The following is a 16,510-nucleotide window of genomic DNA, read 5'->3' as shown; positions in this document are numbered from 1 at the left end:
TCGTTCAACATTTACATTTCTTTCTAGTGAGACCGAGTCTGATGTAATTGATTCGATTACCAGCCTCCATGGCTCTGGGACACGGTTTGTATATCACAAGCCATCATGGGTTAGAATAACATTCCCCCAGGCCACTGGAGAGGTCTCCTGGACAAAACAGTTGCCAATTATACAATGAGACAGTTTTTCTAAGATTGAGGTCTATTAATAGGACGCCACGTGGGTTTGACTTTCATTTCCTCTTGGATTTCTGTCATTAACACATAAACCTAATCTCTTTATGATCACAGCATTTTCTTGTGGTATGCAGGCCCCACTTACCCGATTTGTTTGTGTTATTTTCTCGCCATCATTGTTGGAAAAAAAGACTTCCTGGCACTAATACGCGTGATTCATTTGTGAGCATTTTGTCCAAATTGTGACTCGGCAGAATCAGCATTCTTATTCTTGCGCGAGTTAGCCACACCGTGTTCATGACAACTGGGCATGGAAGGAAGATGGGGGGGTTTCAGCTGTAATCATTGAATCATGTTTATTATACGCTTATACTCACTCAACTTCCCATCTGAGATGCGTTTAAGCTCTGAATAATCCAGAAAGTTCCTGCCAGTCGAGCAGAAACGGTCTTCTTCGTCCTTGAAACAGCGAGAGGGTTTAATGAAAATAACATCTCGGCGATCGAGTTTCTCCGTCCTCGAAAAGCGTTGCCGTAGGGAACCGACACGAGCGCGACTAGCTTTAAAGGAGCGAGGCCCGATTTCCATCCAAGCCAGGCTTCTTTCTCGTGTGACGTTCTGGATATTTTTGTCAGACGGCCATGTCGATGACCTTACAAGCGTTAGCGCTTTTCCTTCACTGATTTCTTCACCGGTTTTCCTCCAGGGCACGAAGACGCTGCGAGGCGACGGAGACGAAGACGAGGAAGAAGACGGTCTGATCCAGCCAGCTCAAGCGTTTGCACCAAAAAGTCTAATCCTGGTCTCCAGATTAGATTTTCCAGAAATATTCAGGGTAACGCAAACAAACATGAATGTCATATTCAGTGTTCTTTCTACAGAACGTCTCCTTTCTTTAAAATTTATTTATTTATTTATTTTTTATTATTCATTCATTCATTTATTTATTTCAATTTGTTGCCGTAGTGTGTCCAAATGGTGGCCTTATTAACAACACTTCATCAGATGACCGCAAGCAGCTAGCAGGTTTTTATTAGCAGTGTGTGTCGTTGTACTTATAAAACACCACACCAGTACTTTTTCTTTTCTTTTCTTTTCTTTTTTTTCTCCAGTAGCGGTGCATATGTAGTTTTCTGGGTTCATTATTATCTTCTCTTCATTTCCCATCCTCACATTTTGCTTCTTAATTAATCCTCTATGGCCTCTTAATATCTGCGGTCGAATCTGATCGGTCAGAAAGTGTTGATTAATGTTGCGTAAGATTTTCTTTAAGGAGACGTTTACGCATTTAGCCTTCACGGAAGGATGGAGGAGTTCTGCGTTTTTATTTATTTTATTTTTTTTCTTTCTGCTTTCTGTTAACTACGAGAGAGAGAGAAAGAGAAGTGAGAGCAGGAGCTCGTCTCGTAGACGTTCCGCAACACTGAATTTAACTGTAAACCGGGAAAATAGTAAGACGTGTCATTTGTTTAATAAATAAATAAATAAATAAATAAATAAATAAATAAAATTTCAGCATCTTCTGCATGTTTGACTCCCTTCCAACAGCGGCTACGTGCCGTTATAAGATGATCCATTCTTTCACACCGAGGGGGAATTGAAGGACTCGTACGCGACTTTTACAAAAGGGCGCAAACGTTCACTGACGCTCAAGAAGGCAGCACGATACATTAAGAGTCAAGGGGGTGTAAACTTTTGAACAGGATGATCAGTGTTTTAATTATTATTTTGCTTAAAGGTCTCATTTTATAAATGTAGTACTGCCCTTCAGAAACTACATACGATACTACATAAGATGTTTCCCAGAAGACAAAATAATAACAATTGACCCCGATCGTCCTGTTCGAAAGTTTACACCCCCCTGGCTCTTAATGTATCACGTTGCCTTCTTGAGCATCAGTGAACGTTCGCACCTTTTGTAATAGTCGTGTACGAGTCCCTCAGTCGTCGTGAGTGTGTAAAGATGGATATAGCCGCTGTTGGAAAGGGGTATGCAGAAGATGCTGGAAAAGTGAAGAATGTGCAGGACCTGGAGAAAAATTGAGGACAAACGATTACTAACGGAAAAATGATTAACATTTCGATCACGTGTGTAGAACTTTAGGCGCATTCTTACGACTGAAGTTAGTCCCGGTGGTGGCATTTCCTGTTCGTGATATCAAAACCCTGTTAAGTCTTATTAAGGCCTTCTGAAATGCTTTGGTGTGTGTAACGTGCAACCAAAGAAAGACTTCCTTTTTCCAATAGAGATGTGTGCTGTTAATTGTAGCAGTGTGTTTTTGTGGGTACGCGTGTATACAGACTGACGGTCCTCTCTCTTTCAGGGCTGTTTGGGGCTGATCTACACCGTTTACATCGACAATCTGAACTTCCCTCTGGAAGGCCTCGTGGCGAACCTCCTCACGTGCATTGTGCCTACAGCAGGAGGCTCCCAGGTGAGACATTACTCAGCCGAACAACAATTCCTCAAATGCCTCTACCTCTGACCTACACTGGCTCGAAAGGGGGTTATGCTCGCGAGGGTCACTCGGGGTAAATCGCCTCGCGAGGGTCAAGCCAGAAGCGTGGCTGTGTCAGAGAGGAGGCGTCTCTTCTCACCTCCTGTATTTACACTGGAGGGTTTATTTAAGTGGACAGGGTCCTAATGCCAGACGATAGGAATGTTTCGGCATACGGAAGGTGTTATTTTTTCCCCCCTGCGGTGTTCTTTGCTAATTCAGAGGTGCCGTGGTGTATATTTTAGCTGTATCGTTTAACATTTTTTTGACATCTTGCTACGCCTGAAAACTAGACTTTTTTCAGCTAAAGCAAATAAAAGTCACCTGGAGGAAAAGCCAAATTACCCAAGGGAAGAAGACACGGCATGTGAAAGACACGTGTTTTCTGCGACTTTTGCGTTAGATTGACTTCAGCCCTGTTCGGATCCGAATAGGGCTTTCAGTAGTTAAACTTCGAGCTGTGAATTCATTAACCTCTGTCTCGATCCGGTAGAAAACAAAAGGGCGAATGTTTTGCATTTCCGTGTGATCAGTGATGAAAGTGTCGAGTCAGATGTGCAAATGTTCTTCCAGGTTGTAGCTCATAATGTATTTCATATTATAATCGCTATTTTTGGATTGCTATTTGGACAGACAGATTTGTTCGTCCCAGGATCTAAGATTGGAAAAAGATTAGGTGATGCTTTTCCGGTCTTCATCTATCCGGTTTCTGGTCTGGAGATTGGGCATCTTGAGGTGCTTTTCTACTCGCCACGGTTGTAAGGAGCGCTTATTTGAGTGCTTATTCTTACCAGTCTGGATGTTCTCCTCTGACTGACCTCCTCTCTCGCGAACAAGGTGTTTCCACCCGCAGAACTGGGATCATTTATTTTTGTTTCTTGTTCTTGTGTGTGTGTGTGAAAATCCCCGGAGATCAGCAGTGCCCATTCGGCACCAACATAAACGCCGCGGGCAAAGTCACCGAGGTCACATGGTCGACGTGAATATTAACCGAAGCGCTCTCATGCATCCGTGTTCATTCTGTAACGGTCGTCTGACGCATGCATATACGCACACTTGGCCGGTTTCGTCTAAACGCGAACATTTCTGCAGATTTTGTTGGGAAAAAAACCGGGGCTGCGCGACGATGAAGAAAAATGGGATATGTGATGATGTTAAATAATGAGCTATGCGATACGATAATGCTACAAGCGTGTAAAATCAATTTCAATGAAATTTATGTATATTTATATATTTAGACACTGAAAATGATATGTTTTGTTTCTCTCTCTCGCTCTTTTTAGCAGTGCACAGCTGCATATTTAATTATTTAGTCGCTTGGTTAGTTTTTATGTCTCGTCTGGCTTATTTTTTGTTCTAAATTGGTATCTGGTTTTGTCGTAAAAGTCCCATTTGACAAAATTCCCATTGAACATCACAAGCAAATCGGAACAGCTTGTAAGTGTGTGTGTGTGTGTGTGTGTGTGTGTGTGTGTGTGTGTAGTATGTAAGAATCAGCATAAAGAATGCGTGTGTGTGTGTGTGTGTGTGTGTGTGTGTGTATATATATATATATATATATATATATATATATATATATATATATATATATATATATATATATATATAAAGTACACATGTATTCTTTATGCTGATTCTTACATATATACAGTATCTCACAAAAGTGAGTACACCCCTCACATGTTTGTAAATATTTGATTATAACCTTTAACGTGACAGCACTGAAGAAATGACACTTTGCTACAATGTAAAGTAGTGAGTGTACAGCTTGTGTAACAGTGTAAATTTGCCGTCCCCTCAAAATAACTCAACACACAGCCATTAATGTATAAACTGCCGGCAACAAAAGTGAGTACACCCCTAAGTGAAAATGTCCAAATTGGGCACAAAGTGTCAGTATTTCGTGTGGCCACCATTATTTTCCAGCCCTGCCTTAACCCTCTTGGGCATGGAGTTCACCAGAGTTTCACAGGCTGCCACTGGAGTCCTCTTCCACTCCTCCATGACGACATCACGGAGCTGGTGGATGTTAGAGACCTTGTGCTCCTCCACCTTCCGTTTGAGGATGCCCCACAGATGCTCAATAGGGTTTAGGTCTGGAGACATGCTCGGCCAGTCCATCACCTTCACCCTCAGCTTCTTAGCAAGGCAGTGGTCATCTTGGAGGTGTGTTTGGGGTCATTATCATGCTGGAATACTGCTCTGCGGCCCAGTCTCCGAAGGGAGGGGATCATGCTCTGCTTCAATATGTCACAGTGCATGTTGGCATTCATGGTTCGCTCAATGAACTGTAGCTCCCCAGTGCCGCAGCACTCATGCAGCCCCAGACCATGACACTCCCACCACCATGCTTGACTGTAGGCAAGACACACTTGTCTTTGTACTGCTCACCTGGTTGCCGCCACACGCTTGACACCATCTGAACCAAATAAGTTGATCTTGGTCTCATCAGAGCACAGGACATGGTTCCAGTAATCCATGTCCTTAGTCTGCTTGTCTTCAGCAAACTGTTTGCGGGCTTTCTTGTGCATCATCTTTAGTAGTGGCTTCCTTCTGGGACGACAGCCATGCAGACCAATTTGATGTGTGCGGCGTATGGTCTGAGCACTGACAGGTTGACCCCCCACCCCTTCAACCTCTGCAGCAATGCTGGCAGCACTCATACGTCTATTTCCCAAAGACAATCTCTGGATATGACGCTGAGCACATGCACTCAACTTCTTTGTTCAACCATGGTGAGGCCTGTTCTGAGTGGAACCTGCCCTGTTAAACCGCTGTATGGTCTTGGCCACCGTGCTGTAGCTCCGTGTCAGGGTCTTGGCAATCTTCTTATAGCCTAGGCCATCTTTATGTAGAGCAACAATTCTTTTTTTCAGATCCTCAGAGAGTTCTTTGCCATGAGCTGCCATGTTGAACTTCCAGTGACCAGTATGAGGGAGTGTGAGAGCGATGACACCAAATTTAACACAACTGCTCCCCATTCACACCTGAGACCTTGTAACACTAACAAGTCACATGACACCGGGGAGGGAAAATGGCTAATTGGGCCCAATTTTGGTCACGTGTGGTCACATGAAAAGATACAATCAAATGTTTACAAACATGTGAGGGGTGTACTCACTTTTATGAGATACTGTATATACATACATTATTTTATATATATATATATATATAAATATAATGCATGTATATGTACGTGTATATGTATACATTTTCGTTTGTGTGTATATATATGTGTGTGTATGTGTGTGTATATGTATATATGTATATATTACATGTACACATAGATTATGTACGTGTGTGTGTGTATATATATGTATGTATGTATATGTGTGTGTATGTGTGTATGTATGTATGTGTGTGTATATATATATGTATATGTAAGAATCAGGAGAAAGCATGCAGGGTGATATGATCCGAATCTGAAACAGGATCTCACGTTGGGCCTTGAGAATAATTGCAGGTTTTGGTGTAATGCACCGATACATCTCACGAGCCCTCCTGCAGCCGTTATTCTTTCCAGCTGTGCAGCGAGATCAAACTCCTCCTTCAACACGACTCAAACTTCCACTCGTATGAACGTGAGGAATCGCAGTGTCTCCTGTCAGCGTCTCCCGTCCTGCCTTGTCTTTTTTGTCCGCTGCTAAACGTCGTCCTGCAGAAACTCACACGGGGAACGTTTGCACTCGGCACTTTGACTCTCACGCGTATCGCTGTAGACAGCTGCTAGGCTTGCCAGTTTTATTTTTGCGGGAAACCTATGATTTAGGGTTTTCTCTGTGCTACTACAACTGCGCTGGCTGAAATGAATTCGGCTGTGATGTGGTGACGGTACAGGATAAATTCAACGTGACAGAGTACACAACCACTCTTTTTTTAAATATTTTTTTTAACACACACAAAACTATTTACGTGATGTGAGAGCGGTGTGGTTCATAGCATTGCCGTTCTTTACTCATCCTGCAGCCTGGCAGTGATTCGCTCTTAAAGCTTTCCACAATTGCGACTCTTTATTAACGTAAAGACTGTAACATGTTTACGTTCTATGTCGTCGCGTTGTGCACGCATGCTGACGTCACTGTTTGTGTCCGTATTCGCAGAAGCTCTTTTCTCTCGGAGCCGGAGACCGACAGCTGATCCAGACTCCACTCAACGATGACCTGCCAGTTACCAATAAAAGCGTCGCTCTCCTCTTCCAGCAGCTAGGTGGGTCTTACTCACTCACAAGTCCATTATTCTCCATCTTTTCCTCCATTTTCTTCCATTTATCAATCAGGTCATTCATCCTAACCAAATCAAACATGTTACTTTTTGTTTAACGTTTCATTTATGATCATGAGGACGTATCGTTTTAGATGAAATTGAGCCTTTCATTCATCGAACGCTGCAAAAAAACCAAACCACACGATATATTAGCAAGTGACGATATCCTGAATAAAGGACAAGGTATCTAATATTTCTCATTATGAGATTGTTATATAACATACAAGACCTTTTAGGCCTATTTCTAGACATATTTACTCATTTCAAGTCTTATTCTGTTCTGTTCTATTATACTTCTTCTAGAAATAGATGCTTGAAATAAGCAGAATGATCTGCCAATAGAATACAACGATTTCCTTTTGAAATAGTAGTAGTATTATGTAATAGTTGTATTCGTGAATTTCCTCAGTTCCTGAAAATGTCACACCATTGTACAGACATGGCCACACCCATAAGTTATCCACATCATGGGACGTGACCAGCAGATCATTGGACTTGACTAACGCCTCATTGGGCTTGACTAACGCCTCATTGGGCTTGACTAACGCCTCATTGGACTTGACCAACGCCTCATTGGATTTGAATAACGCCTCATTGGATTTGACTAACGCCTCATTGGACTTGACTAACGCCTCATTGGACTTGAATAGTAGTTAATCTGAATTGACTAACAACTTGACTAACTTGACTTGCAGATCATTGGGCTTGACTAACGCCTCATTGGACTTGACTAACGCCTCATTGGACTTGACTAACGCCTCATTGGACTTGACTAACGCCTCATTGGACTTGACTAACGCCTCATTGGGCTTGACTAACGCCTCATTGGGCTTGACTAACGCCTCATTGGACTTGACTAACGCCTCATTGGACTTGACTAACGCCTCATTGGACTTGACTAACGCCTCATTGGGCTTGACTAACGCCTCATTGGGCTTGACTAACGCCTCATTGGACTTGACTAACGCCTCATTGGACTTGACTAACGCCTCATTGGACTTGACTAACGCCTCATTGGGCTTGACTAACGCCTCATTGGACTTGACTAACGCCTCATTGGACTTGACTAACGCCTCATTGGACTTGACTAGCAGATCATTGGGCTTGACTAACGCCTCATTGGGCTTGACTAACGCCTCATTGGACTTGACTAACGCCTCATTGGACTTGACTAACGCCTCATTGGATTTGACTAACGCCTCATTGGACTTGAATAGTAGTTAATCTGAATTGACTAACAACTTGACTAACTTGACTTGCAGATCATTGGACTTGACTACCAGTTCCTTGGACTTGACTAGCAGCTCACTCATCTTGACTGACAGTTTGTTTGACTTGACTGACAGTTTATTAGACTAACCTCTCATTGGACTTTACTGGAAGTTCACTGGACTTGATTAGCAGCTCATTAGACTTGAATAGTAGTTAATTTTAATTGACTAGCAACTAATTAGACTTGACTAGCAGCTTATTGGATTTGACTAACAGACCATTGTCTTGACTTGAAGCAGCTAATTAGACTTGACTACCGGTTCATTGGAAATGACTACCAGTTAATTAGTCTTGATTAGCAGCTCATTGGACCTGACTAGCAGCTCATTGGACTGGACTAGCAGCTCATTAAACTTGATTAGCAGCTCGTTAGAATTGATTAGTAGCTCGTTAGACTGGACCAGCAGCTCGTTAGACTTGATTAACAGCTCATTAGACTGGACTAGCAGCTCATTAGACTTGATTAGCAGCTCATTGATCATGATTAGGATAAAAAAAACAATCTTTGGGTTGAACATTTACAGGAATAGGATTAGGATGAGGTTGTTGTTGTTATTAGCTGTTTGAACTTAAGGAGCCCATGTTACTGTCTCTGGTGGTTGGTTTGACTTCAGTGTGTATTCCATATTGTACGCAAACTATAAATGATTTTTAAGGTGATGATTGAGAAGAGTGAACTGTTACGGCTCTTGGCGTCCTCACAGGGACATTGCGCAAGAATCCCATAAGCACCCATTTTTACAGCGTCTGCTCTGACGTGTGGTTGTGCAATGATTTCAAGCACATTTTGTACATTTTGTTATACATGAGGAAAAGTCAAAGGAAACATTAAGCACTTCCAATGAGTGGAAATAATTCTCCCATCTCGTGAAATGAAAGTGCGGTAGCACACGAAAACGAAAGGAAGTGACCTCCTGTGGAATGCTGTAATAGTTAGCATGCGTAGGTTTGCTGACATTAATAAACGTTTATCAGCGATGCACTTGATCCGGGCATCATTAAAAGGCAGAGAGCTTGTACGACGGATAAATTATCCGCACCTCGATTTTCTCCTGCGCCTGGCTTACGTCAAACAAGGAACACACGTGTTTCACGTTCACCCAACTCGAGACAACAGCCGTGATTAGGCTCGCATGCGCGACGTCTTAATGTGAATTCCAGAATATTCGACGAGCACTTCATATTCCGTTGGACGTCTCGTATGTCTACGTGCTCCGCTCCAGCCAGATATCGTCCGATGCCGAAACGCAGCGAAGGCTTTCTCCTTGTCACGCGAGACCTCGTAGGTAAACGAGTTTGAAACCAAAACCAAAGCACAACTCGCAGTCTGCAAATTGTAACCGCCCATTTGAACTCGAAGTACCTTTAGGAACACTTGAAAACAGTATTCACTGGAAGCCATGACTTGGTCGCTGTCCATTTTGGCGCAGATCGACTTGAACTGTTGAACTTTTAATCATCTGAGCTGCACGATATTAACGTTCTATTAAATCATAGGGGTTTCAAAAAAACCAAAAAAAACCAAACAGATTTATGAGATTAATGATGCGCTCTTAAAAACCACTAAACATCGGGAGCTGGTTTTTCTGCTGCTTCTTATTTTTATTTATTTTTTTCATGCCACATAGCCCTTTCTCTGTGAACCATGCAGCATGTTCAAGCTTCCCCATCTAACCCACACCAGCGTGAGAATAGCTCAGTCTCTGGAGAACACTGACTCGCTTAATAGTTTGTGAAAAGCCTGAGTTAAGTTTAATGCTTTGTTGCTGCCTGGTTATAAATTGAGTGGTGAAACAAACCTTCGAGACTGGAAGCTGGTCAAGTTGGTCATTACCTTTTATTTTTGTTTAGACGTCCTTAAGCAGCCGAGAGATTTTGGTGCAAAAGTCGAACGTAAACAAGGGATAAAATCTTCCAAGAAGCCACCGCTACCACCCCAGAGTTCATTTCTTTTCCAGTAAAGTGTTTCGTTAATTGTTTACCACAAGTTTAACGGCGGATACAGATATATGTTTATTAATGAACACGTCACGTCAAATTTTTGCTTTTCCCCATTTGTCACGTCCGTTATAGCAGCTGTAAATGCTCGTTCCTTCACCGACCTCTCTTCTCTCTCTCTCTCTCTTTTTTTTTTTTTTTTTTTTTTTTTTTTTTTAAATCGCTGAGTCATGTTACTGGAAATCTTGATGATTAATAATAAATACAATAATAAATCTCTTTACAGAATAACTATCTTTGCAGTAAATGTCACAATGTGAATGTTTTTTTGATGCGTTACTACTGCGTTAGACTTGCTTGGAGCCGCTGACTGCGGATGAGCTGTTACTATAGAAACAATGGTGCGTTAGAACGACGGCGTTAATATAAACCCTGGGGTTTGTCTTGCAGACAGAGCCAAGTAGACCTGGCTGTAGCCGGCACACCGGGGCGGGGCTGCACTTTTTTTTGTCCTTAACCAATGAGAACAGTTAGGGGCGGAGCGACACTTGTAGCTGAGGGAGGGAAGGCGTGACGGAGGGCGTGAGGGAGGGTGTGAGTGAGTGAGTGAGTGATTGATTGATTTGTGGCCTGGCAGAGGTCCACCCTACGTTGGAACTGTCCGATTCAGTAATTTCTTCCTTGGTATCGTTGTTTCTCTGTGACTGCGACATTTTGTTTTTTTTTTCTCTCCCTCCGTAACCAATCGCAGCATCATCAGGTAAACCACCTGATAGGTCTGAACGCCAAATCCCATGATTCCCAAGTCAAACTTCGAGAACGTCCTCCAACCTCGTCTTGTTCCTCGTTCCGCAGGAAGCGCAGACCTGGCGGAACAGGAAGTAGTTCATCTGCAGCGTGCCCTCAGCTTGTTGTCTGTCGGCCTGCATTTATTTGGGGTCGGAAATGGACCGCTGTTTCCAGTAGATAAGTAAATACCTCAAGGTCGGGGAGAAAGAGGACAGAACAATGTGTGTGTGTGTGTGTGTGTGTGTGTGTGTGTGTGTGTGTCTGTGTGTGTGTGTGGCTGGATATCTTTCAGATTATGAAACCTGTTGTCTTCTGTTTATCTGGTGCAACGAAGCGTTTATTCCGACAGAGGCCAAGGCCAGCAGCTGGCGATGTAAACATGATGGAGTTGAAGGCAGACATAAATCTAAAATATTACTTTCTTCCTTGAGAAGTCATTATTTTGCTTAATGGTGGCTATTTGTGGATGGTAATAAAGTTTTCTGGAAGGTGTGCATGCCAGAAAGTAAACACACACACACACGCACACACTCACACACACAAAAAAGTGCATATTCATTTCCCAAGCTCTCCATCATTTGTAGCTCAGCTCCTGCTCATGTTCATATCGTGTTCCTGTTTGTCGGTGACCGTCAGACTTTGACACACAGCTGAACCGCTGACCCCGGGCCGTTCTTGCGGATGCCTCTGTCACTGTTTGGCCCTCTCGACAGTATCTTTCCCCGACCTGTGATTAATGATCTCCTCGGTATGTTGATAACAAACAATAACAGGAACTGTAAACCATTCCTCTCCTCCTGCCTGTCGATTTTGCTGTTTATATTGTTTACAGAAAGCGTAAAGCCTGCTTATCCTGCTTATGAACATATTGCCGAATATGAAGTGATGATTTATGTGGAACGTGAGCTGCTGCGATTGCTTTCAGCATAGCGTGAAATTATTCAGCGTTCCAGGACCCTCGTGTAACGCCTGGTTGAACTCGCCTGGTTCGCATTACGCCGGACATTTGGTCTTTGTTTTGGTCTTTTTGTTTGCGACTGTCTCATGGGTTAGAAATGAAACGTTTTTACCAGACTGTAGCATAAACGCCGTTCGTGACTTCAGTCTCGAAAACAACTCCAGTTTTAATTTTAGAAGGATTTCGTAATTCGTAGCAGCGTGTCCGGTCGATAGGCGTTTCGTAATAGAACGCATGTTAATGGCAGTTTTGTGTTTTTGATTTTCATTTCAGGCATCCAGAATGTTCTGAGCCTTTTCTGCGCCGTTCTGACCGAACACAAGGTTCTGTTCCACTCCACCAGCTACCAGAGACTCGGCGAGGCCTGCCGAGCTTTAGAAGCCCTGATGTTTCCTCTCAAATACAGGTGTGTAAAGATAAGATAAGATAACACTTCTCATATACAGTATCTCACAAAAGTGAGTACACCCCTCACATGTTTGTAAGTATTTGATTATATCTTTTCTTGTGACAACACTGAAGAAATGACACTTTGCTACAATGTAAAGTAGTGAGTGTACAGCTTGTGTAACAGTGTAAATTTGCCGTCCCTTCAAAATAACTCAACACACAGACATTAATGTCTAAACCGCTGGCAAGAAAAGTGAGTACACCCCTAAGTGAAAATGTCCAAATTGGACCCAATTAGCCATTTTCCCTCCCTGGTGTCATGTGACTTGTTAGTGTTACAAGGTCTCAGGTGTGAATGGGGAGCAGTTGTGTTAAATTTGGTGTCATCGCTCTCACACTCCCTCATACTGGTCACTGGAAGTTCAACATGGCAGCTCATGGCAAAGAACTCTCTGAGGATCTGAAAAAAAGAATTGTTGCTCTACATAAAGATGGCCTAGGCTATAAGAAGATTGCCAAGACCCAGACGCTGAGATGCAGCACGGTGGCCAAGACCATACAGCGGTTTAACAGGGCAGGTTCCACTCAGAACAGGCCTCGCCATGGTTGAACAAAGAAGTTGAGTGCATGTGCTCAGCGTCATATCCAGAGGTTGTCTTTGGGAAATAGGTCTATGAGTGCTGCCAGCATTGCTGCAGAGGTTGAAGGGGTGGGGGGTCAGCCTGTCAGTGCTCAGACCATACGCCGCACACATCAATTTGGTCTGCATGGCTGTCGTCCCAGAAACAAGCCTCTTCTAAAGATGATGCACAAGAAAGCCTGCAAACAGTTTGCTGAAGACGAGCAGACTAAGGACATGGATTACTGGAACCATGTCCTGTGCTCTGATGAGACCAAGATAAACTTATTTGCTTCAGATGGTGTCAAGCGTGTGTGGCGGCAACCAGGTGAGGAGTACAAAGACAAGTGTGTCTTGCCTACAGTCAAGCTTGGTGGTGGGAGTGTCATGGTCTGGGGCTGCATGAGTGCTGCCTGCACTGGGGAGCTACAGTTCATTGAGGGAACCATGAATGCCAGCATGCACTGTGACATACTGAAGCAGAGCATGATCCCCTCCCTTCTGAGACTTTGCCACAGGGCAGTATACCAGCATGATAACCCCAAACACACCTCCAAGACGACTACTGCCTTGCTAAGAAGCTGAGGGTGAAGGTAATGGACTGGCTGAGCATGTCTCCAGACCTAAACCCTATTGAGCATCTGTGGGGCATCCTCAAACGGAAGGTGGAGGAGCACAAGGTCTCTAACATCCACCAGCTCCGTGATGTCGTCATGGAGGAGTGGAAGAGGACTCCAGTGGCAGCCTGTGAAGCTCTGGTGAACTCCATGCCCAAGAGGGTTAAGGCAGGGCTGGAAAATAATGGCGGCCACACAAAATACTGACACTTTGGGCCCAATTTGGACATTTTCACTTAGGGGTGTACTCACTTTTGTTGCCAGCGGTTTAGACATTAATGGCTGTGTGTTGAGTTATTTTGAGGGGACGGCAAATTTACACTGTTACACAAGCTGTCCACTCACTACTTTACATTGTAGCAAAGTGTCATTTCTTCAGTGCTGTCACGTTAAAAGTTATAATCAAATATTTACAAAAATGTGAGGGGTGTACTCACTTTTGTGAGATATGTAATAGCATCCTGAGAGTAGGAGGAGTTCTCAAACGATCGTAGGGTGGAAACATCATTTCATCAGTCGTGGATAAAGGAACCGAATGGAAATTTCTAGGATTTTTCCAGTGGGAATGTTATCACTCACTATTGCCATGTGCTCATGTTAGCTTTTCTTTTTTTTCCCCCCAAAGAATTAAACAGTGTTTACGTGCTGAAGTGACAACTTGTGACTTAGATGTCACAGCTGTACATTCATAAGTATCATATGAAGCAAAAATGATGCATGTTAAAATATTAACAAGGAAGGGAAAAAACATTAGTTGGTTTTTAGTTTTCATTTTTTAAATTTAAACTTTTTTCAATGGAATATTAATTAATGTTATTTAATTGTTAACTGTTAATTAATTAATTGATTTTTAACATTTTGGGCAAATATTTCTTTCCAGTCTTTGTGCCATTTAGTGAAACAAACAAACAAAAATTCACTAGTTACAGTCCCCTCGCAAACTATTGGAACGGCAAGGCCCATTCACACATATATATATATATATATATATATATATATATATATATATATATATTATATATATATATATATATATATATATATATATATATATATATATATATAATATATATATATATATATATATATATATATATATATATATATTATATATATATATATATATATATATATATATATATATATATAATATATATATATATATATATATATATATATATATATATATATATTATATATATATATATATATATATATATATATAAACATGTTTAAAGGTGGACTGTATTATGATGCAGTGCAATCGAAATGTTGACGCTGCAGAAGTTTTGAGACAATAAGGCCTGTGTGGTCTCTAAATCTTTGCACCACAGCTACCCGTACATTCCCATCCTCCCGTCTGGGCTGCTGGAGGTCCTCAGCTCGCCCACGCCCTTTATCATCGGGGTACACTCCATGTTCCAGAGTGAAATTCAGGAGCTGGTGAGTTGGCATATGATACTATTAGAATCTATAACATTTTGATCAGCGTTCGTGTCTCTGACGTGTTTGTCGTGGGGAAAAAACAGCTGGACGTGATCGTCGCCGACCTGGATGGCGGAACGATCAAAATCCCGGAGTGTATCCATCTGTCTCAGCTCCCCGAGCCTCTCGTACACACTACACACAGCTGTCTGTCTGCGGTGAGCCCGCCTCACACATATACACTCAGCACTGATCACATCCCGACCCTGCGTATTGGCATTCACACGAAAACTTCTGTATTGACTCTGACTCACCACTCATCACTTCTAATCACTCATTTCCAGCTGAAGCAATGAACTCCTATTTCTCCACTCTGAATCCTTCCAGGTTTTGCACCCAGATCTGGAGATAGCTGATAACGCCTTCCCTCCTCCGCGCTCCGCTGCGTCCAACCTCAAACTGCTGGTAAGTGTTTCACTAATAACCCCCCACTCCCACCCTCCCAGCCTGCCCTCCTGGCCCCTGAGGTTGCATTTTAACGTGACATTGTTGAAAAGGTATGATATGCTGGTTACCGAAGACAGCGTTTATCGGTTCTCTGCTCTCCAGCGGGGGGCCGAAAAAACGTCGGAGGTGATTTAATAGTTTCGCCTCCTTCATTAATGACTATTTTCGAACATTTGTTAACGTCTCTGACTCACTTTCGCTCTCTCTGTCTCTGACCGGCAGGATAAGGAGGTGAGAGCGGTCTTCCTGCGCTTGTTTGCACAACTGTTTCAGGGCTACAGGTCCTGTCTGCAGCTCATTCGCATCCACTCTGAACCCGTGATTCACTTTCACAAGGTGAGAGACGACGCGCCGGGCCAAAGCACCCTGCCATTAACCTCTGTCTGTAGGGAGGATTTATGAGGGTCCACCAGTGAATAATTACTGTAACCGTCCTAGTCCCCTTCAAACCGGTCTGGACTCGCACTCGCCGGCACGTAACACGGTTCATGCGTTTTGTCCGCAAAATTCTTTTCGGACCACGGCACACAATTATTCGGTGGATTTCGAAGTAAATCAGCCACTAAGAAAGCAGAAATCGCTTTGATGGTATCTTTAATCACTGGGCGTTGTTGTTTCTCCCCCTCCAACCGCTCGGCTACGAATACTCGCTGCTTTTAAAACATCATTATGTTTGACGGAAAACTGTCATTTCATCTAGCCTAACTGTATCTTATCTCGCAATAAATTCATGGCATGCATTATATTCGCTATCATTTTTATTATTATTATAATGACGCGTAATTAAATATAATTAGTCCCAGAACGGCTATAGCATCAACGTCAAGCAAGAAGTTATCGCATATTACGTGTCTGAAACCTAAATATGTGCATTTAGTGCACTGTAACATTTATTATAGATTAAATAGAAGGTCATTTGGGCTTCATGCAGAAACGTTCAAGATGTCATGTGTCATGTGGTTTCTCTAAATTCAACTGAAAATGCAACTTGTAATGACTTCTCCAGTTTCAAAATGATTCACCCCCTTCATGGCGAGCAACTTTAGTGTTTAGTAGAG

The 16,510-nt window shown here is 42.7% G+C and overlaps 1 protein-coding gene across 4 annotated transcripts in view; it reads left to right on the top strand.

Annotated features, from left to right (window-relative positions):
- The window catches only part of sbf2 (SET binding factor 2), a 124,156-nt gene that overhangs the window by 39,633 nt on the left and 68,013 nt on the right, over positions 1–16,510 (top strand). For all 4 annotated transcript variants that reach the window (XM_047157933.2, XM_047157934.2, XM_017478116.3 and 1 more), the window contains exons 4-11: positions 883–1,011; positions 2,501–2,611; positions 6,775–6,880; positions 12,168–12,300; positions 14,855–14,963; positions 15,050–15,163; positions 15,333–15,410; positions 15,675–15,788. In XM_047157933.2, the coding sequence (XP_047013889.1) occupies positions 883–1,011; positions 2,501–2,611; positions 6,775–6,880; positions 12,168–12,300; positions 14,855–14,963; positions 15,050–15,163; positions 15,333–15,410; positions 15,675–15,788 (894 nt within the window). The remainder of the gene's footprint in view (positions 1–882; positions 1,012–2,500; positions 2,612–6,774; positions 6,881–12,167; positions 12,301–14,854; positions 14,964–15,049; positions 15,164–15,332; positions 15,411–15,674; positions 15,789–16,510) is intronic.

Source organism: Ictalurus punctatus, chromosome 10 (genome assembly GCF_001660625.3).
Source record: "Ictalurus punctatus breed USDA103 chromosome 10, Coco_2.0, whole genome shotgun sequence".
Classification (NCBI taxonomy): domain Eukaryota; kingdom Metazoa; phylum Chordata; class Actinopteri; order Siluriformes; family Ictaluridae; genus Ictalurus; species Ictalurus punctatus.
Note: the sequence above shows the minus strand (reverse complement) of the source record. Positions and strands in the feature narration are given on the sequence as shown.